The sequence below is a fragment of the Notamacropus eugenii genome, chromosome 2 (genome assembly GCF_028372415.1).
Source record: "Notamacropus eugenii isolate mMacEug1 chromosome 2, mMacEug1.pri_v2, whole genome shotgun sequence".
Taxonomy (NCBI): domain Eukaryota; kingdom Metazoa; phylum Chordata; class Mammalia; order Diprotodontia; family Macropodidae; genus Notamacropus; species Notamacropus eugenii.
The window spans coordinates 391698706-391722206 of record NC_092873.1 but is presented as its reverse complement, the minus strand read 5'-3'; the positions used below and the strand labels follow the sequence as shown (position 1 = coordinate 391722206).

The 23501-nt window shown below is 39.7% G+C and overlaps 1 protein-coding gene across 1 annotated transcript in view; it reads right to left on the bottom strand.

Moving 5' to 3' along the window:
• Positions 1–2206: 2206 nt before the first annotated feature.
• NTPCR (nucleoside-triphosphatase, cancer-related) overlaps positions 2207–23501 on the bottom strand; it is a 39266-nt gene continuing 17971 nt past the window's right edge. The window contains exons 4-5 of the mRNA XM_072647500.1: positions 10520–10729; positions 2207–2874 (exon numbers count right to left, since the gene is read on the bottom strand). Coding sequence (XP_072503601.1) covers positions 2806–2874; positions 10520–10729 — 279 coding nt within the window. The 3' untranslated portion in view covers positions 2207–2805. The remainder of the gene's footprint in view (positions 2875–10519; positions 10730–23501) is intronic.

Sequence of the window (23501 nt, the reverse complement as noted above, 5' to 3'; positions counted from 1 at the left end):
GAGTCTCTGCCGAAGCTTTTCCAGCTTGGCAAACTTTGCCAGATAGAATGCTCTGATGCCATTGCTTTTAAGAATCTAGAGTCTCCTCCATGCCAGGGTACATTATAGTAGACCTTTGGTGGAGGTTCAAACTTACTTAGTGTTTAAAAGTAAAACTTGGATTAGGTCGTGAAAGAGAGAGAAAAGGTCCTTTTATACACACTAAGCTTTTATGAACATTTAGGAAGGACTATGCTGACTTGTAATCAAGGGCCCTGTTTTGATCTGAGTTGGCAAACCAAAGTGAGATTTCTCACATGCTTTCCTACCTCCATGCCTTTGCATTGGCTGAGCAACAAGCTCTGGAAGGCTCTCCTTCCTCACCTACACCTCCTAGCATCCTTGGCTTTCAAGATAGAGCTCAAATCCCACTTTCTTCAAGATGCCTCCTGTTCTCCCCTCTCCACTAGTGCTGCCGCTGAGGTTCCCTCCCATTTACATTGTATACATCTTCTATGCACGGTCATTTGTAAGCTTCTTGAGGGCAGGTACCATTTTTGCTTTATTCTTTGCAGACCGAGCCCTTGGAATAATGCCTGGCACACAGTACGTGCTCAGTAAGTGCTTGTTGTCCAATGGAATTCATCTAAGGCCATGCCCAATGTTACAAAAAAGTGTTGGTAGTTTTGTGGGGAAGTGAACTAACTTAATTTCTAGTCTCTTAAGTATTAGTCTGTGGTTACAGATTAGAAAAAACCCTGGGGAGTGTAACAGCAGTAAAATTTATGGATGCCCTCAGTGCTGATTGGTTATATGAGAGAAGGGTACAGAGGCAGAAGATTGCCTCTGTACCCTTTGCCCCTGCACCGTCACATCTCATCTGAACTATCATAATAACCCTCTAATTCATATTCTTGCATCCAACAGAATATAAGCTTCTTGAGAAAAAGCACTGTTTCTTTTTTTTCCTTTTTTCTATTCAAGCATCTTTGTTGTTCAGTTCTGTCCAACTCTTTATGACTCCATTTGGGATTCTCTTGGCAAAGATACTGGACAAATATATTTTATCAAACAAAGATATTGGTTTTTCATTTCCCTCTCCAGCTCATTTTACAGATGAGGAAACTGAGGCTCACAGGGTTAAATGACTCACCCAGGGTCACAAAGCTAGTATGTGTCTGAGGCCAGATTTGAACTCATGAATATGAGCCATTCTGATTCCAAGTGCTCTATTTACTTTGCCATCTAGCTGCCCCATACCAAGCATCTAGCATAGTGGTATCTACTATTGCTATATGTCAAGTACCAGGGTGAATACTTAATATAACTGCTTCTTAGACTGACCTTAGTGTGTATTCATCCTTCATTGCTGAAGAAGACCATGGCATTAGAGAAATGATGACATGACTTGTACTTGACTGTGTTTTGAGTGAGGGAGGGCTGTGCAGGTCACCAGCCTCACTTCTCCTCCAGAGCCATCTGAATCCAGTGACCAGATATTCATCAGGATGACTGGAGATGACCCAGGATGAGGCAATTGGGGTTAAGTGGCTTGCCCAAGGTCACACAGAGTAAATACTTGTTGAATTGAATAACAAAACCTTTGAGATATACATGTAGGGTTAGTTTCATTTTCAAATTAGGAGAGATTTCTAAGCCTGTGTCTTATATTAACTACATTGTTAAAGACATTCTATATTTTACACACACATATATACACAAATATATATACCATAAAGGGACTGAATGTGATATAGTTGAAGGAATGCTGGGTTTAGATTCAAGGAAAGACTGGGTTCAAATCCTGACGTTGGACCTTAGGAGCTCTGTGGCCTGAGGCTGCTCATCTATAAACCAGAAGAAAAAACAACCCAGTATTTGTACCATCTATCTCACTGGGTTGTTGTGAGAAAAGTGCTTTGTTCAGTCTCAATCACTAAACAGTCTTATCATTTTTATAATAGTTCCTTATTATAATCTCAAGATAATAATCTTTCTTATCTCCTATCTTCCTTTTACAGATAGGAAAACAAGCCAGAGACAGGTTAGGCAACATGCCCAATGTAACACAGCCAAAGGATGGCATAGGAAGAATTGGAATTCACCAGGCCTGAGTTCCCAGCCCTGTTACTCATCCTGCTAAGTGACAGCGTCTCTTAGTGTACACGAGTACATCTGAGAATTCCAAATTTTGTAAAGACATCATCTGTTCAATACGAGTCTCCACCTGTTTTCAACCATCTTATTTATTTGAATATTTGTAAAAGATAAGTAAGCAAACAACAACAAAAATAGGGGGAAAGAACTTTAAACAATTTTCTTCTGGAGTAATAATAGTAATAAATCAAAACCTTATGCCACTTTAAGCTACACAAGACTAATGATGCACCTGGATAGGAATTTGATTTTCATGACATGCAAAATTGATTAAGTGGTGAACTCTTCTTCCCCCCTTCCCCTGAACACATTTATAAACTTCAATGGGACAAATTCCATCTAATATTCTCCAAACCATTTCTCATTTCATAATTAACCCAAATCATGCACACGACTGCAAGAGGAAATAAACAGGAAGCTTTAAGCATAAATAAACCATAATGGATTGTTAATCTTGTATAGTCAATCCAGCATTAAGTCTAATTTGATCTTTTAAACATTTTATGGAAAACATCTGTCAAGACTTCTTCGGAGGAGCCACAAAGGTTTCAAGCACTCAGTTATCATAAACCTGATGGCATAAAAGCCAAATGGGCTGAGTACCAATCAGACACCACTTGAAACACACCACGACTCAGCAGACACGAAAGCACTGAGCACAGGCGAGTTTCACTTTCGGCAGCTCTGCACAGTTGTCACGATTTCTTGTAAGAGGCTATCTCTGTTTTCCTTTGTAACCTGTGGGCAACAAAGAAAGGAGACTAATAAGGCCAAATGTCAGGCTTCCCTTCATTCCCCTTACTCCTCTGATGGATAATATGCTAAGGGAAGGCACCTAAAGCTTCACTGGCAAAGAGGACATGCCGTATGTTCCACTGCAGAACAGATCACTTTGAGGATATTCATGTTGGCTCTCGGCATCAACACCTGCAAATCAATCAATATTTATTAAGTGCCTACTATGTGCTCTGTTGGGGGCAATGAGGTGGCACAGGAGATAGGAAGTCTCATCTTCCTGAGTTCAAATCCAGTCTCAGACAATTACTAGCTGTATGACCCTGGGCAAGTCACTTAACCCTACTTGCCTCGGTTTCCTTATCTGTAAAATGAGCTGGAGAAGGAAATGGCAAACCTCTCCAGTATCTTTGCCAAGAAAATCCCAAATGAGGTCATGGTGAGTCAGACGCAACTGGAAATGGATTAACCAATAATAAGCAATGGACTTAAGGATATAAGCTTTTTAAGATGATCATACTTTGGATAGAAGTTTGGATAGAAAAACTTTTAAGAAACAAGCAGAGAACCCTCCAAGACAGCACTTATCTAAAAGGCAACATGGTACAATAGAAAGAGTCCTGATTATGGAACCAGAGGTACTGGGTTTAGATCCTGCTTGTGACTGTGGGTAATTTACTCAGACTCCCTAATTCTTGGTTTCTTCATCTATAAAATCAAAAGGTTGGATTAGAGGCTCCCTAAGATCTCTTTCTGCTCCAAGGCTGTGATCCTCTTTGATTTTATAAGGCCCCTGAGGGAAGGCACCATATTTGATTTAATTCCATAACAATCATAATTTATAGCTAACTTGTATATAGCATTTGTATCTGTGAAGGCACTTTGGAATCATGATTGCATGTGAGTCTCACATCTTTCCAACGTAGCAACTTGGCTGTCTGTGGCTGGGTTCTGGAACTCCTATGGGGTTGTCTGAAGTGATCTGACCATGGTCATGTGGCTGGTGCCAAGAGGTAAGTTTGCAGGTAGTCTTCAAGTCAAGTCAACTCAACAAACATTCATTGAACTACTAATACTAAACTTGCTAACTAAAAAATAACTAATAAACTAATATTTAGTTAATTAGTTATTTAAACATGAGTTCAGCATTAATTAAACATTAACTAAACTTAACTAAATGTTAAATCTACTATGTGTCATGCACCGTGCTGAGTGCTGGGGGAAAAAAGCAAGAAAACCAGTCCCTGTCCTCAAGGAGCTAACAATCTAGCAGAGGAGATAGCATACAAACAACAGAATATGTACAGAATAAACTGGAGATCATCTCAGGGCAGAAGAATTAAGAGGGATTGGGATAGGCTTCCTGTAGAAGGTGGCATTTTATCTGAGACTTCAAGGAAGCCACAGAAGACACATTATGAGGAAGAAAAAAATCCAGGCATGGGAGACAGCCAGTGGAAATCCATGGAATATGGCAATGGAGTGTCTCATGGGAAGAATGCCAAGAAACCAGTTTCACTGGATGGCAGAGAGCATGGGGTAAGAAGACTAAAAAAAGGAAGTTTTCCTGACTACATGCTCAGCTTTCTATCCATTATACCACACTAGATGTTTAGACTATACAAGTATATGTCTATTATTATCATTCCCATTTGGTCAATGAGTAAACTGAGTCTCAGAGAGGTCACATGGGTTGTTCACTGTCACAAAAGTGTTAAGTAGCAGAGGAGCATAAGCTGGACCCATGTCTTCCCACCTCCAAGGTCATCACACTAGCATACCAACACTGTCTTTTTGTATTTCTTCCAGAATCTAGAGTAACACAATTTACAGAGAAGGCATGTAATAATAACTGTTAGATTACTGGTTGAGTGTCAAAGAATGTCACAAAGTACGACAGGAGTTACTACACAAATGGTGGCAAACAGTGCAAGACATATGACATGGTTCTTGAGAATCTGTGAGATGTGTCCACAGAAAACACATTTAACTTCTGTAGTGGCTAAGAATATCTTTAGAATTTGTAAAAACTAAAGGTTGAAGACATCTGATCTTTGTAGAAGAAAATACGTTTTAAAATTTAGAATCTGAAAGGCTTCAGGAATGCTCAGAGTACTTAATACACTCAGTGCCCTGACAAGAATCAATATCCTTCCAGAAAGCAAGTCATTCACTCTTTTAGATATATGGTTCAAATCTTACTAGAACAAATATCCATATAAAGCAAAAAGACTTTCAAGGCCCATCCAATTTAGTGCTGACTATACCAAAGCCCTGGTATAGTACAACATGAGGATATGGTCAACTCCCTGGGATTTGCTGTCCTGGGTTCTGAATTAAAGGAAGACCAGGATCACCATTTTAACCCATCCCCACTGGCTTCTTGTGTGGGCTGAGATAAGCCTCACTTCCTTTGTTCCAATAACACTGGGGGAGATTCAAAAACATTCTAACTTCAAGATGCAAAGAATGACTTTTCAGAGGAAAAATTCCATCTTGAGAAAACATTAATCAGCCCATAGATAGTGTATAATGTCTTGATAAAGTGCATATGGGGCAAGGGGGCATTCATGACATGGGAATTCCTTATGGTCCATCCTCTTACAAAACACAAGACAGAAAGCGCTGAGGGAACAGAGAGGAGGAAAACAGGAAACAGACAGACAAGATGAAGAAAGTGGAGAAAGAAAGGAACTAAAAAGGAGAAAAGAAGGAGAAAAACGGATTTGAGCACACTTTCTTTTAATTCAAAGAGTCGGCTATGGATTTCTAAGGGCAAAAAGGAGCCAGAAGGAATGCTAGCCAGGAATGACATCTTTCCCTGTCACATGGATGATGCCCCAGGGAATGAGAACACATAATTAGAGAGTCAGCATGGCATCATAAAAAGAACTGGACTTGGATGTCTGGGATTTACAACACACTTCTGACTTTCCTACAACCATGGGCAAGTCATTTCCCTTCTTGGCCTCAGTTTCCTCATCTGTAAAACATCTCTGACCTCAGGGAATTATTGTGAGGATAGGATCATACAAGATACTGTGTAATCCTCCAAAGGCCATCATATGTCAGCTATAATTATTATCCCTTTAATATTTCCAACCTAGCTAAACTGGTTCTCAGACAACAGAGTCTGTGGCTGAATCCAGGCCTCCCAAGCTGGCTCTCTACTGTTACAGTCTCTGAGACACTGGAATCCCTTCCACAGATGATGATCAAAAGATTTTGTTTTTTCCTCAACAGAGCCACTGACATCAGTGACACAAATGCATCAAAATCTCCTTAGCCACTGGACTTGAATGACTTTGTATTGGACAGCTCCAATACTGCTCAGAATAAATATGACTTGATATAAACCGAGTGAAAAACACAAGATAACCACAAATTAACAAGGAGGTTGGGAGAATGTTATTTTCCTAAGAGTAATTCGGGATGACAGTGATTTCATTAGTATGAGGGACTCCTGGAAGAGGACACTACATCTACCAGTGTTGGTTGGCACCTTGTCTTCAACTGAGAGCCTTAGAGAACTGGCCAGAGCACTGAGAGCTTATGGGATGTGCTCAAAGCCTGGATCTGAACATAGTTTTCCTTGGTTCTGAAGTCATTTTTTTTTTGTCTGGATGTATCTGTTTATGTTGTATCCCCAATAAAATGAAAAGCTTGTTTAGACTAGGTAACATGGTGCTAGACCTGGAGCTAGAAAGACACAAGCTCAAACCTAGACTCAAACATTCATTAGCTAGGTGACTCTGGACAGGTTACCTCCCTAGGCCTCATTTTCCTCACCTGTAAAAGGGGGATAATAATAGGACCTACTTCCTAGGGATAAAATTGAGTAACTTTGTAAAGCATTTTGCAAACCTTAAAATGCTATATGTTAGCTATTACTGTTGAATATTAATAAATATAACGCAGAATTATAAGAGTATCAGCACTATGTGCTAGTTCTCATTATCATAGCTATTATAGTATATAATTATATATCATGTATATTAGATTACATATATAATATTATCGTAATTGTTGCTGTTATTATATTTTTAAAACTAGATTTAGAGAACTCTTATTGTCCAGGATCTAGTTAGGGTACCAAAAAAGACCGGACAAATTATTTTCAAAGATTCTCCCTAAAACTTGAGAGTTAAGAGAAGTGAGGTCGAAAGAGAAGAAAGAATATGCTCAGGGTCCCAGAATGTGTTGGTAGCAGAGCTGGGACTAAAACCTGTATTTCTTGAGTTGAAAACTACAAGATACCATACATATTTTAGTTAAGTGGGGCCTACTTTGAAGGAACATGGCACCAGGAATGAGGATTCTGGTCCTAGCTCTGCCAAGTCTTTCTTATTTTTCATGTAAGTATATATACACACACATACATGCATGCACACATACAAATGTGTATACACACATGTATGTGTGTACATATATATGTACATTTATTGTACATCTATATGTATATATGTATGCATGTATACACATATGTATAATGTACAAATGTGTATATGTGCATGTGTGTGTATATATGTATAGTCCAAATCTGAGTTCCCTTCATCCTTTTTAACAATATCGTTATGTGTATGTCCTAATTGGCCTCCCTGAATCAACTCTCTCCACTCAGTCCAAACTCCACAGTGCTAGCAAGGTGGTTTTTCTAAAGCACAGATATGACCATGTCAATTCCCTAGGAAGCTAGGTGGTATGGTGGATGGAACACTGAATCTAGAGTAAGGAAGATCTGTCTTCAAATGCAGCTAAAGACACTAGCTGTGTGATCCTGGATAAGGCACTTAACTTCTATCTGCCTCAGTTTTCTCAGCTGTAAAATGGGGGATGATAATTGCAACACCTACTGGAAGGACTGTTGTGACAATCAAATGACAATGTTTGTAAAGGTCTTACCACAGTACCTGGCACATAACACATACATAACAAATGCTTATTCCCTTCTCCTTGCCTACTCAATAAACTAGAGTGGCTTCCTATTGCCTCTAAGATAAAATAGAAACTCCTCTGCTTAGCTTTTAAATTCCTTCACAACCTAGACTCAATTTACCTTCCCAAGTTCACTGTAATTTATTACTCCTGTCACTCTCTGTGATCCAACAAAACTGACCTTCTCTATTTTTCACATACAGTATTCCATCATCCATTTCTATGCCTACGCACTGACTATCCCCAATGCCTCTAAGGCATTCCCTCCTCACCTCAACCTCAGAGAATCCCTCTCCTCCTTCAAGATGCAATTTGAATGGGTGAGCTAGGTGGCTCAGTGAATACAGCACTGGCTCTGGAGTCAGGGAGACCCTGAGTTCAAATCTGACTTCAGATACTTGCCACTTACTAGCTGTGTGAACCTGGGCAAGTCATTTAACCCTGATTACCTCACCAAAAAAAAAGAAAAGATGCAATTTCACGTGATAACTTTCTTGAACCCTCAACTGCCAATGTCCTTCCTCCTAAATTACCTTACGTTCAACTATTTTGAATATATTCTATTTATCTTTATTCTAGTTATACTCATATATGTACTTGTTTTCCACAATTATAATAATATAAGCACCTTCCAAGTTCAGATTTTTTCATTCATTGTATTTGTATCACTAGCACAGGGCCAGGCACAGGGTAGGGACTTAATAAATACTTGTTGTCACATTATATATCCCATTTTCAATCCGGTTACAAGGAAACATACACAGACCCCAAAGGTACAAAAGGAGGACAAGAATAGTTGCAGAAAACAGAGCCTTTCTATTATATACTGAACAACACAGGGGTAGGCACAGACTAATTTCTAATCATAGAGGAGGAAAGATTGGTATTGTCTTACTTCCTAATCCCAGAGAGGGAAAAATAATGGTGTCATCTTAATTTCTAATCCCAGAGAAGAGAAAATGTTGGCATTATCTTAATGGAACCTTAACTTCTAGACGTAAAAATTCACTGACTACCCCCATTTCCCTTCTGATTAGATTAGTTTACCCGCTCCTGTTTCATACTGTAACACTGGCAGTTCCCAAGGCTTCTAGACTAGGAATTTGTACCTACTGACCTCCTGACAACTTAATCTGTCTTTATGACCAATCATCTCCCACTGCCTATCTCCCTGGAAACACTACATTCATCACAAAAAACTCCTTATTTAGGAAGCCCCATGAGAGAAAGAGCAGCGAGTCTGGGCTCTCTGGAACATTAGAAAGAAAACATAATTTGAAATCCCATCATTTTTGGAAATAAGTTGAGTGTTTAGGTATAATCAAAAAGGATATGCTCCCCCTCCCCAGGCTGGCCTAAGTCTTCATGGCACGCTGGGGCTTTCCTGAGTGTCCACGGTTGGGTCTGGGGCCATCCTGACTGCAGCTACACCATGCCTGACGGCTTAAAGCAGGCTGATGAATGGTCAACTTGAATCTTCATCACTTTATTTTACAGCAGCCAGCTATTGTCAACTAAGAATGGAAAGGCAAACAGAATAAGGGAGAAGGGAGGGAGACCAAGCAGAGCAGGAGAGATGATAGAAAACAAAGTAACCCCCCACTTGAGGGAGCCATGATTTTATCAATGTGGGGGAAACACCTTCCATGCATGCAGACCACATTTCACTATAGCCCAGTCGAATTCTGGCAGTGGATGTGGCTGCAGCCTTCTGGTAAGGCCCCTCTTCAAACTTTATTTGATCCAGTTAACAGACAACAGACATCCAAGGCCCATTCTCACAGCCTCCAGAACTCAGCAGAAGCTTTGACTATAGCCTTTCAATGGGTCATCTCCAGTAGAAGAGAGATAAGAAATGAAAGGTTTATAATTGGTAGGGGTCCTGCAGAACCTGTGAGGCAGCTAGGTGACTCAGTGGAGAGAGTCCCAGGCCTGGAGTCAGGAAGACTTATCTTCCTGAGCTCAAATACAGCCTCAGACACTTACTAGCTGTGTGACCTTAGGCAAGTCACTTGACCCTGTTTGCCTTAGTTCCTCATCTATAAAATGCGTTGGAAAAGGAAATGGCAAAGCACTCCAGTGTCTTTGCCAAGAAAACCCCAAATGGGGCCATGAAGAGCCAGACATGACTGAAATGACCGAAGAACAACAAGTATAGAACCTGGGTCTCTTCTGACTCTAAGTCTAGCAGTCTTTCCACTATACACACTGTTTTCAATCCTGGGGGCTATTAGTTAATTTAGTAAATTTATTAAACACCTATTATGGGCCAGGCACTGGAAATACAAATACACAAATGAAACAGTCCCTGTTATCAAGAATACATTTAAGTAGAGAGCAAATAAACAGAAGATAGCGTGAGCAAAAGACACTAGCTGCTTGAAGGAATCAGAAATAGACTCACGTAGGAGGTGACATGTGAGCTGAATTCTGAAGGAAATCAAATATTCCAAGGGGCAGAGGCAGGGCAAAAAGGCAGGGTGAGAAACCTCGGGAGATTTCCAACTCCTCCTGACTCTGGTCTGGTCTTCATGCTGTAGCCCCATGATTTGATTAGAAATGTTATGAATTCCCAGAAAGTCAGACACACCCATATTAAGTTTTAAGTGTAAAACGGCACTCCAAAGATTGATACAAATTATTTTTGGACTCTTTGCTGTTAAGGTCAGCCCCCCTTACACAATAAAGACAACACAGAATTGCTTATACTTACATTGAACACCTTAACATCATTTCTGTTTCTTATTTCTTCCACAAGTGTCAAAGGCTTTCCTTTAGGGATGGGTATCGTGCCAAGGATCACACTCCCTGGGCTGGAGAGAGTCTGACGCACAGCGTGAATGAAAGTCTGACTGAAGAGTTCCATTTTCCCAATCTCATCAATGATACACACCCTCTTCCCAGGGCTGGGGCCAGCAACTGCCTGTGGATTTTAAAAACATTAGGTTTGACACCAATGCCCCAGTGTGTAAATGAGGCTTTCTTCCTCCCTTTATGGATATCCCAGTGAACCAATAAGGTATGACTCTGCGTTGGTGAATATACCAAGCAAGTCAACTCCCCTTTGGATATTAACCAATCACTCCTGGGAAGCAAATAATTCATCTGTGGAACCTCGAAACATTTAATAAATTACTTCTGCCAAGGCAATGTAGGACTCAACGGCTGCCTGAAAGAAACTGTGTTTCTTTCCCAATGGTAAGCTACTGATATTGTGGCAAAAGTTGTTTCAACACCACCTAGCTAATCATTGTAGTTACGCCAAAAATGAACAAACTTTACATTTGCATTCCTGAAAACAAAAAAGACCCAATGTTCTGTAAACCTACGTGGAATTATGTTAAGAAAGTGACTAAAATGTCCATATTCTTTGACCCAGAGATTCCACTCCTGTGCATATTCCTTCAAGGAGGTTAAAGAAAAGACAGAAAGATTCCAAAATCCATTAATAGTACTTCCTGTAAGACCAAAGAATCAGAAACAAAGTAGCTGCCCATGGATTGGGGAATACCTAAATAAAGTGTTGTATATCAATATGATGGAGTATTATTTAGCCAAAAGAAACAATGAATACGAAGAACATGGAGAAGCATGGGAAGGCTTATATGAACTGATACAAAACATGAAGTAATAAGAACCGGGAAAACAATATATACAGATAACTACTACAATGAAAACTGAAAGAGCAATAATATTTTTAAAAAAGGGAAATTGAACTCTGCAATTATAATGACCAAACTTGGTCCTAAAGAAAAGATTAAAAAAATTAACCTCCCTCTTCCATATGCAGAAGGTATTATTCTGTGGGTGTGGAAAATCACCTATTATGTTAGACTCATTTGGTGTGTTGGTTGGTTTTGCTGAACCTGTTTTTTCCCCCTCACTTCTTTACTCTTTGTTACAATGGATGACTTTCTGGTGGGGGAGGAAGAAGAAATATTTTGAAATGAAGGTAATGTCAAATATACATCAATAGAAAAAAATTTTAAAGAAAACATACGTAAGTCTAAGAAATCAACATGGGCCTTAAAGGAAGCTAACCATAATAAATCACATTTCCGTTTCACTTTCAGATTTAGCAAGTGCTTTCCTCACAGCGATCTCATGAGGTAAACATTATATTATTATCTCTGTTATATTGTTCAGTCGTTTCAATTGTGTCTGACTCCTCGTGACTACATGTGGGGTTTTCTGGGCAGAGACACTAGAGTTGTTTGCCATTTCCTCCAACTCATTTTACAGATAAGGAAACTGAGGCAAATAGGGTTGTCAACTACTCGGGGTCACACAACTGTCTGAGGCCAGATTTAAATTCAGGTAGATGCGTCTTTTTGCCTGCAGGTCCACCACTGTGCTACCTGGCTGCCCTTTATTATCCCCGTTCATTTAAGGGAAAAGGAAATACCAATCTCTTCTCTCAGATCTTTTAAACTTGATTTCCATAGACCTCTATCTAATTTCCCTCTGAATCCTGATCTCCAGTACCATACAAAGGGCCTTTCACCTAGCAGAGGCCTAATAAAAACTTGTTTTGGTAACTGTGAACACATCCATAAAGTCTTCAGCAGCTGCTCTGGGGAGGCGTGGTGAAAAGATTTCCAGATAAACAGTCACTAAAGGTAGGCAAGCTTGTTCTACCACTGGAATGTCCCTTCTGCTAACCTATGTCCATTAACTCCTACAAAATCCATTGCTTCAAGGGATAATATTAACTAACATGTATATAGCCCTAAAGACCCATGAAACAGATGCTGTCACTATGCTTATTCTATACAGGAACCATAGTGATTTGTCCATGGTCTCACTGCTAGTAAATATTAAGAGCAGGATTGATAATCAGCTCTCTCCTGATTCCAATAGCTTTCAACCTGAGGAAGCCTTCCCTCCCTGACCTGACCTGGCTCTGATCAATCATTCCCTTACTCTGCAATCACTCAGCATTTATGGAAACCCTTGATTTTACACCAGCAGATACATTACACCATTAGGCTAACTTGTGTGCTCATGCTGCATTTCCCATACCTGGATTTTAATTGTGTAGCCCCTCCACAGAGTCTACAACAGTCTATTTCACTGAAAACAGACAAACAAATTAATATTGGATGAAGGATGGTATCTGTAAACTACAGAGACTTGTGGGCCAAACGGTTTTTAAAAAGTGTTCTTAAGGCTTAATTACAGAGCCTTTCCCATCTAAGGATTTTTAGAAGTCCTTGACAGCCATCTTTCCCCTTTTCCCCTCACAATGATAGAAACCCTTGATGAAGTGTTTATCATACGTTAGTGATTCACTGAGGAGGCTCTGCCTCTCAACAGAATCAAATGGGGGAATGAAAAAAATGATGATTAATAACCAATGACTTGGGGAGATTCAGATTTCTCCCTTTTTCTTTTATCCTCATTTTATGACCTCAGTCTCTGAAGGCTGAGTTACCTACTCCTTGATCCAGACCCCACTCAAGTGGGGCAACTACTGTGTTTGGGTGGGGATAAATTCTGGAGCTAAATAACAAAGGCTGGGGCTAACTTAGAAGTAAATGAAATAATCTAAGTTCAGGTCCAGCAACTCATTGTAATGTTCAGTCTCTCAGCAACTGTTAGCCAATCAAAGCTGACTGCCACCCTCGGGAACCCTTCTCTTCCAAAAAGGCATAGAACCTGTGAGCCTGCCACCATGATTATCTTTGGTCTAAGAGAGAAACAGCCAAATGATCGTCTTTTTATTAAAATGGTGGCATTATTAATAAAATAATTAAATTACCCAGAAAAAACATCCTTTACAGCTATTTCAAATTATCTCTGGAAAATAAGCAGTATTTTCCTCACTTTTTACCAATGCTGGCACAGTTCGGCCAAGCCCTTTTGCTATGGCAATACAGCTGTGGCACTGGGGCAAATGAGAAATTCGCAAAACAGGAAGGACACTGGACTTGGGAGTCACAAAGAGCTGACTTCCAATGCCACCTTAGACACCTGGGCCAATCAGTTAACATCTTTCAGCCTCAATTTACTCATCTGTAGAAGGGGGATAAAAACAGTACCCACTTCACAGGGTGGTTTGAGAATTAAGTAAGAAAATGCTTGTCAAGCGCTTTTGCAAATATTGAAATACTATATAAATGTCAGCTCCTAGTCGTCATCGTCATCACAGTTAAGACAATTAAATCGATATTATCTCCATTTTTGTAACTGATTCCATTTTGTTACTGATTTCATTCTGTATCGCAGCTGGCACTTTTTAACTGCCTAAGTCATGTTTCATTTATCTCAGAGTTAAGTTTGGAAATTCAGCTTTCCTATAAATCACGCATTGTCTCTGCGTTAAGTTTAGAAGTTCAGTTCTCCTGTTATTCACTGTTTTATACTTGTCTCAAGGAAATCTGTTATCCTTGAAGGATGCAGGTAGACGCCAGGAGGCCTGGTTTGTTATCCAAGGAATTCTGGTCCACTATTGTCACCTGTCCTTGCACGTAGACTCAAATAGTAAACATTTCTTAGTGATAGGATGGAAGGAGGGGCTATTGGTAGCCCCGCTCATTCCCAACTTCCAGCCAATCATATTATTCCTCTTTCCTGTGACACTACAAGTTTAACAACCAATCATATTGTTTTCCCCAGCTATGATGATGCTCTATTTTTTTTTTTAATTCTCCTCCTTTTATCTATAAACATGATCTCTGCCCTGATTTGGGGTCTTTTGACTTGCTTGGGAGCTGAGGAACCCCTTTTATTGGTAACTACCAGACTTACAAATAAATTGAACATGCTCAGAATTTTGTGTCTCAGTTTACTTTAATTCCAATCATGGCATGGCATTAACTTCACACCCTATTTACCTCAGCCCAGAAAAGAACGTCTGAACATGAAGGAGCTCTCTCTCCCAAATGACTTGTCATTCCTGCTTGACAATATAAAATCATGGGATTGTCAGAGTCAGAGGGGACCTTATAGGTCAGGTAGGCTAAGCCCTTCATTTTCCAGATGAGGAAACTAAGACCCAAAGAAATGGAGTGATTCAGCAGGATTTAATTCCAAACTTAAGAATTCTTTTCTACTGTACCAGTCTCATGAAGGAATTTTAAATGGGGATGCTAATGGCATAGCCATTCTAATGTTAAGTGATTCTCAAGCAAATTTTAATTCAGTTCTCAGATTTGTTGTAAAGGAGGAAAAAGAGAGGAAACATGATATTTTGATACACCCAAGGATTTGAGATCTGAGGCAAGGCTTTTAGATTAGATCTAAAATATGCCATTATCTCTTTTCTAATCTATTGGAACAGGCTCCTGACTCAAATCTCAATCCGTTCCAATCTGTGCTATATAGATTGCTGCCAAAATGTTGAGGATTTTTCCCTTAAGTGAGGCTATGATCATATCAATCCCCTACTTAATAAACTCTGGTGCCTTTTCCTATTAATTGCCTTTAGAATAAAATATAAACTTCTCTGTTTAGCTTTTAAAGTCATGGACTCAATCTATATTTCCAGGCTTACTGTAATACATTCTCCCTCCAGCCCAAACTATCCTTCTCTTCTTATCATTTCCATGCCTTTACACTGGCTGCCCCTCATTTCTGGAACACACTCCCTCGTCATCTTTCATCTTATGGAAGTCTTCTTCGTTCTCAAGATACAGCTCAAAACCTATTCTCTACATGTAGCCTTTCCTGATCCATTCCTCTCATCCTACTCCAGTTGCTAACGTACACCCTCCTTAAACTTTGTTGCAGTTGTTCGGCTGTGATCGATTCTTCTTAACCCCATTTGGGCTTTTCTTGGCAAAGATACTGGACTGGTTTGTCATTTCCTTCTCCAGCTCATTTTACAGATGAGGAAACAGAGGCAAACAAGGTTAAGTGACTTTCCTAGGATCACACAGCTATTAACTGTCTGAGGTCAGATTTGAACTCATGAAGATGAGTCTTCCTGACTCCAGGCCTGATCCTCAACCCACTGTGTCACCTTGCTCTCTAAACGTAGTGCTTACTTTCTATACATACATACTTGGTTGGTTGGTTGTTGTCTTTTGCTCTCAAAGAGGACCAAAATGACATCACTGTGCTAGAGTCAAGTTTCAATGTGTCTGATTGTGGCTGATCAGACCAATACAAGCTCAGAATGCTGCTCTATCACAAGTCCAGCACAAATAGTCTCACTTGGGGTGGATTCTCTAAATCTGAGTATCCTTTATTTCCTTTGAGCTGTTTCAATTCTGCTTTGCTTATAGAACACAGCACCTCCTCTGATGTGGCATGCCATGCTGAGCAGTCCTGTGACAGTGTCTCCCATGTCACACAAAGTTCTTGAGAAAGACCTTAAGAGTGTCCTTGTATCACTTCTTCTGACCACCATGTGAACGCTTGTCCTATGTGAGTTCTCCACAGAATAGTCTTTTTGGCAAGTGTATGTTTGGCACTCGAACAACACAGCCAACCTATCAGAGTTGTGCTCTCGGAAGCAGAGTGTGAATGCTTGGCATTTTAGTTTGAGTAAGGATCTCAGTGTTTGGTACCTTATCCCCCCAGGTGATCTTCAGAATCTTCCTAAGATACATACATACACACACATGCATGCATGTATGTGTATATATAGTGCGTGTATGTACACACATACATGTATAATGTACATATAGACATGTACATATATACATAACACACATTTACCTAAGTATATGAAAAATATGTATGTTTAAATACATATATATTTAAAATAAGTACTAAGTAGTTTAGAGAAAAAGGTGGGTTGTGGGTGTATGTGTGTATGTATACACATACTCACATAGACACATGCCCACATACATTTATGTTATTTTCCATATATACTTATATATAGACACATACATATACATAAAAGAAGTAAAAGAAGTTTCGTTTCATTCTTTTTATCTGTATCACCAGCATCTAAGCATAATACTGCATACAGCAGGTATTTAATAAATGCCTGTTGACTGATTCCTTCACCAGTGCAGACTATAACCTAGTCATCCTGTCATTCTTGTCCATATCTTCTCATAAATCCTACAAAGAAGGTGCACTAAAAGCACCGTAAAACTTATTCTGAGTCTTTTAAATTAAGTCAACAATTATTTATTAGGTGTCTACCACGTGCTAAACTGTGCTAAACACTGAGGATTCAAAGAAAGGCAAACAATAATCCCCATGGTCCTAAAGGAAGAAACAACACGCAAACAAAATGCTGACATCAACAACTGGAAACAACCTCAGAGGAAAGGCACTGGCATTGAGGTGAACCAGAAATGCCTGCTTGTCAAAGGTGGGGATTTGTTGTCGTGTTTCAGCCTTTGCTCTCCAAGAGGACCAATGAAATCAGGAGGGTGGTGAGGCAGAGTTGTGCAAAGTCATCAGTCTCACTTTCTCCTCCAGGGACATCTGAGTCCAGTGACAAAACATAGGTCAGGACGACTGCAGATGGCCCTGGATGCAATGGGAGACCTTGGCCTTCTTAAGCTAGGTCTTTCCCAAGTCTGAGTTTGTCTGAGGCAATATGCATTCCGTAGTTATGAGCCAGATAAGAATTAAGGCAAAAGAGGCAAGCATCCTACCAAAAAAAACCATGCTATGAACATCTATCTATCTATCTATCTATCTATCTATCTATCTATCTATCTATCCCTTTCTTAACCTTTTCATTCTTCTTGCACCTTATACTGTTGTATGTATTCCATAGTGCAGGAACCCTTATCTGACAGCAGTTTGGTAGCACATTGGATAGAATGCTGGGCCTGGACTCAGGAAAACCTGAGTTTCAGTCTGGCCTCAGACAGTTACTAGCTAGACGACCCTTAGGCAAGTCACTTAACCCTGTTTGCCTCAGTTTCCTCATCTGTAAAATGAGCTGGAGAAGGAAATGGCCAATCCCTCCAGCATCTCTGCCAAGAAAACCCCAAATGGGGTGATGGTGAGTCAGATACGACTAAAATGACTGAACAAGAACAACAGATTCTGGCCTACTCACTCTCCTTCTTCATCTGTGCCTCTAACCCTCCCTGGCTTCCCCCAGGTTGCAGCTAAAATCCCACCTTCTATAAGAAGGCTTTTCTGTATCCCTTTAACGCTAGTGCCTTCTCTTTGAGATAATTCACAATTTATCCTGTTTATATCTTGTTTGTACATATGCATTTTTCTTTTCTCTACTGGTTAAATGGAATGGGGAAAGAGAGAAAATACATTTCTCTTAATTAAAAAGATACTTAAAAATAGAGAGGCAGGGTACCATAGGTGTGGGTGTGTTGTATATACTTTCAGAGGAGGTTACTCAATTGTTTTGCTTAAATTTTTACTTTGTTATGAAAAAGAAGAGTGGGGGTTAATCTGGAAATGTCTGTAATATAAAAATAAAATATGTCAACTAGTACAAAAAAAAAAACCTGATTCTAAAAAAAAATACCCAGGTTCATAGAGACGTATATTTGGAGCTAAAAGGGAAATTAAAGCTCATCTAGTATAATCCTCTCACTTTTCTGATACGGAAACTAAAGACTAGAAAAATGAAGTGACTTAATCAGTTACGCTAATAATTAGTGGTAGAGTCAGGATTTGAACTCAGATCCTCTGACACCAAATCAGTGCCAGTTGGGGAGTTCTTCATGAGGAATCCACTTGTGCAGGGGCCCAGGCTGGCTTTCATTCCCCATGCTCCTTACATGTCCACCTCACTCTTCCCTGCACATGCAGCTCCCTTTCATAGGCTGTATTCCCCCATTTGAGTAAGCTGCTTGAGGTCAAGGACTACCTTCCTTTTTGCTTGTATTTGTTTCCCCAGGGTTTAGCCCAGGTCCAGGCAGGAAAATGCCAAGCACTACAAAAATGCTGAATTCTTAACCTTGCTTCCACTATAACACAGAGTTTCTCTGGTTCATGTAGTACTCTCCTACACAATCGATGGTTGGTTCATGAACATGAGATTAGAAAGATGACAGCAAAGGCTAAAAGTTCTGAGGCAGTTTATCTTTTTGAATGTCCAGATCTATCTCTGTCACTAAAGGGGAAGCAACAGTAGTTCTGGAAAGTCCTTCCACATCCTATCAGCAAAGGTGGTAAGGAAGGGATAGTGCAGCTGGCCCTCTCAGGACAAGTCACCAGTTAGCATAGGCCTTTCTTTAGAATGAAGGCTGATACTAATGGGGAGGGAAATGGAATAGAAGCCAGCAGCCACTTGTTCCCCAGACACTCACAAAAGACATTCACCTCCCCAGCAGGTTTTATCTTCCTGGGTGCAAGCCAGTCTAATCGGCATGACTCTTATCAAGGATGTGTTAGGCGCATTTTGCTGCCTCCATCTCAAGATTCTATGAATAATTATGGAGTCTTGTGAATTTCCTATGCCACTCTTGGAAGCCAAATGGAACTCTATTTTGGCATGTCAAAGTGACAGTTTTGAAAGCAGCCAATTCAGGAGGTATATAACACTCTAAAAGCTGGGGCGGGGGGGGGGGGGGAACGGGAATATAAATTTTTTTAAGAGAAAAAAAGAACAAAAACCAATAACTCTTCCTGCAATTCTCAAAGATCCTCACCCAAATTAGATGACGCCTACATTACTCAAACACTGCTGAGAAGAGAGACATTTGGACACATGTGAAAATTCCATTTTCCAACCAAATGGAAATGCTCACTTTGAAAATATCACTTCCTTAAACCTTCACACCTTGCAAAAAAATAGGAATTATACTTATCCAGGAGCCACAGAAACCCTGGGGATAAGGAATTTATCTTACTGACCCTGAGAAATAGCTTTTCTATTGAAAGATGATTCAATAGAATCTCACTATATATATATATATATATATATATATATAATGTACGTATGTATGTATGTGTGTGATGTGTGCATGTATGTGTATATATGTGTGTGTATGTATGTACGTGTACATATGTATATATACACATGCATACATATATATATGATAGCGTAGAAAGAGCACTGACTCAAGTCATAGGACCTGAGCTCAAATCCTACCTGTGAAACATATTACCTCTGTAACTAAGTGTAAGTGATCTAACATTCCTGGGCCTCAGTTTCCCTATCTGTAAAATTAGGGGGTTGAACAAGATGGCCTTGCTCAGGCTTTATAATCTGATGACTATTTACTATACAGAGCAGTATTTAGTCAGATAAGTCTATCTTGAACCATGGCAGGACTGGTTAAAGTAATATCAAAGAATCACAGAATTTCAGAACTGGAAGAAACCTCAGTAATTTATCTGGTCCAATCCACTCTTGAGAAAAAATGTCCTCTCCAACCAGGTGGTCATCCCTGAAGACTCCAATGAGAATGAACATACCGCCTTCCACGGCTCCCCATTTCACTTTCAAATTACTCCAAAGAGGAAGCTAAAGGGCATTTCTGATGCAGCGCTACACTTGGAATCAGGAAGTACTGATTTCAGATCCTGCGTCTGATCCTTACTGGGCAGTGCGACGCTGGGAAAGCCGTTTACCCCCTCTGTGCCTCAGTTTTACCATCTATAAAATGGGGATCATAATAGCAGCTCATATAGGGTGGTTATAAGGATCAAATAAGTTAACATTAAAGTAATAATAACAACAATATCTAGCTATAGAAATGTTAAGTATCATTATCTTTATTATTATTTAAGGATTTCCTTATATCGAGAATTCCAAATTCTGTCCTCTGGGGCCAAACAAAACAAACCTCCTCCATTTCCATAAGACAGCCCTTCAGATACTTAAAGGAAGCTCTCATGTTCCCTACCTCATCCCTTAGTTTACTTTTCTCAATGCCAAAACTCATTTATATGGTGGTTTTTATATATATATACATATATACATATACACACATACATATGTGTGTATATGTAGATGTGTGTGTATGGTGGTTTAACTTAGGAAGTAGTCTCAAAGCAAGCTCTCTAGAGACAGCTGTAACAAGGTTCCAAGAGATTTATAAATGCCAGAAACATGAGTTCATTATCAATGGGCCTCACTTTTTTTCCCCAGAAAGTAATGTTTCTCATGTTTGATTTAGAAGGAGATATCATATGCCTTTCAAACCTGCCATGCCTGGTTTTTTATTTTTTCTACTTGACACAAATCATAACAGCTACATTTCTATAGCTTGTTAAAGGTATCTCACTAGAGCCTTACAACCATCCTGGGAGGTGAGTACTAGAGATATTGTTATGTCCACTTCATAGATGCAAAAACTGAGGCAGTGACTTGCCTATGGTCACACAGTTAGTTACTAAACATCAGAGGTAAAATCTGAAAAAAAAAAATGCTAACATTCTTTTAACTCTATTATGTTGCCTCTCACAAAAAAACATTGTGTAAATATCAGCTATGTTTATTATAGATCATACTCATAACTCGTTTTTACAGTTGCAAAACAATCTATACATCCATATTCCTGCCTACAAGACTCAGCTCAGACCTCGCCTTCTGCACAAGACCCTTCTCGGTCCCCCTCACTGCTAATGTATTCGTCTGAGATTACCTCCATCCTATACGGGATACATCTCCTATGTACTCAGTTGTCCGTATGCTGTCTCCCCAATTAGAAGGGGAGCTCTTTGAGGGTAAGGACTGTGTTTTTACATGGCACTTAGCACCATGCTAAACAAGTAATACACTCCTAATACCTGTTTGGTGACTAAAGGACATACCTGATTATATCATCGGACCTTGTCAGGTGTGTAGCACAAGTATCCCACTTTACAGATGAGGAAACTAAGGCTCCAGTCAAACTGGGGATCGCATATTAACTGGCAGATTCAGGACCTAGAGTATGTCTGTTTTTCCTGATTCTATAGCATATAGTATACTGAAGGCACTAAATAAAAATCAATGAATACTGAAGGTAAAGTAAAAGACACTACTACTTTGTACACTTAATGAATATAAAGAAAACTAAAATATAAAAGATATGTCTGGATAATAGAATCCTAGACTGAGAACTAGAGGATCTAAATTCAACTCCTAGCCACGTTAGTCACTCATGGTCTGTGGTCTTAGAGGAGCCATTTAACTTCTCCAGGCTTGTTTCTTCCTCTGTCAAATGTAACAGCTGGACCAGAAGCTCTATAAGATCCTTTCCAGCTTTAAATCTTCAGAATCCAAGAATATATTGTTACATTTCTCTTCAGCTGTACAGTGCCTCTTACCTCACCCTCTGTGTCAATAACAACAATGCTGACAGCTTACTTTGTTTCTTCATCATCAATGTTAATTTTTTTAACAGCAAAGATACTGATTGGTTTCTGTGCTTCTTATTTTTTTCAAAGATAAGGCAGGGTTATGTAGGGGCAGGGGAAGAAATCAAATGATAGGAAGGCATATAAGAAGGGAGAAAGAGAAAAAGAAAAATGGAAGAAGGAAAGAGGGAGAAAGGAGAAGGAAAAAAGATGCAGGAAAGAGTAACGGAGAGAGAGAAAAAGGGAGAAGGGAAGAAAGAGGGAGAAAGGAAGAGGAAGACATGGAAAAAAGGGGAAGATGGAGATGCCAAGGGAGACAGAGAGATGAGGGAAGAGGGAGACAGAGAGAGGTGGAAAAGGTAGGAGAAAGAGAGGAAGAAGGTGAGAGGGAGGACAGAGAGAGTGAGAGAGAGACAGAAAGAGAAAGATGGAGACACAGAGAGAGAGATGAAGAGCTGGAGGGACCTTGAGAAGTCACCCAATCCAACTCCCTCATTTGACAGAGGATGAGCTGTGGCCCAGAACAGGACAAGTGATCTGCTCAAGGTCATGCAGGGAGTTAAGTGTCAGAGCCAAGCAGGACTCAAGTCCTGTGCCTCCAAGTTCTCCAATGACATTCTTGAAGTACTATGCTTTCTCCAGCCCAGCTACAATCCTTCTCTGCAAACCACCAGTCTGAAGAAGCATAGGGAAAAGCTATCTGCCACAGAATAGTCCCTTCAGTGCAGAATGCAGATATTTTTTGAACCAGGTCAATATGGTAATTTTTGCTTGCCTGTGCATTTTTGTTATGAGGGCTTTGTTCCTCTTTCCATTCCCAACAAGAGACAGATAAGATGAGAAACAGGTATTTGTTCATGGAAACAAACATGGGTTATACATGTCAGAGCTAGGATTTAAAACCAGGACCTCTGATCCTGAATCCATTGTTTTTCACCCCACAGTACCAAGCTGCCTCTCTCTAATAATGAGAAGTCAGAGATCTTAATGCTCTATTAAGAAACTATTTTTCAATCTAATGATCTGAATAACTTTTAAAACCCATTTTAAAAATTTATAGAGTAGTTAATACATCATGACCAAGAAAATCCAATAAGGTATAACAATTCTATTACCTTATCTCCAATTACTCTATGATTAAGGTATCTAGGCTCTCAGCCGATCCAATACTGAAAATACAGATGTGAATTTATTTTTATATAAGTGTACATTATAATCCATTTTCAGAAAAGTACCCATTTGCAAAGAAGCCAATTAGTCCTCCCAGGGCTACAGAACCTCATCCACATTTGAAATGCTAGATGGCAACAGTGGATGGACTTGGGAGTTAGGAATATCTAAGCTCAAATCTGGCCTCAGACATTAGTGAGTCATGAGCAAGTCATGTAAACTGTGTGCCTCAATTTCCTCATCTGTAAAATGGGGATAATTAAAGCACCTACCTTCCAATGTTGTCATAAGGATCAGATAAAATTTGCAAATTGCTACGCAAACCTTAGGGAAGGTAGGTGGATAGAGCA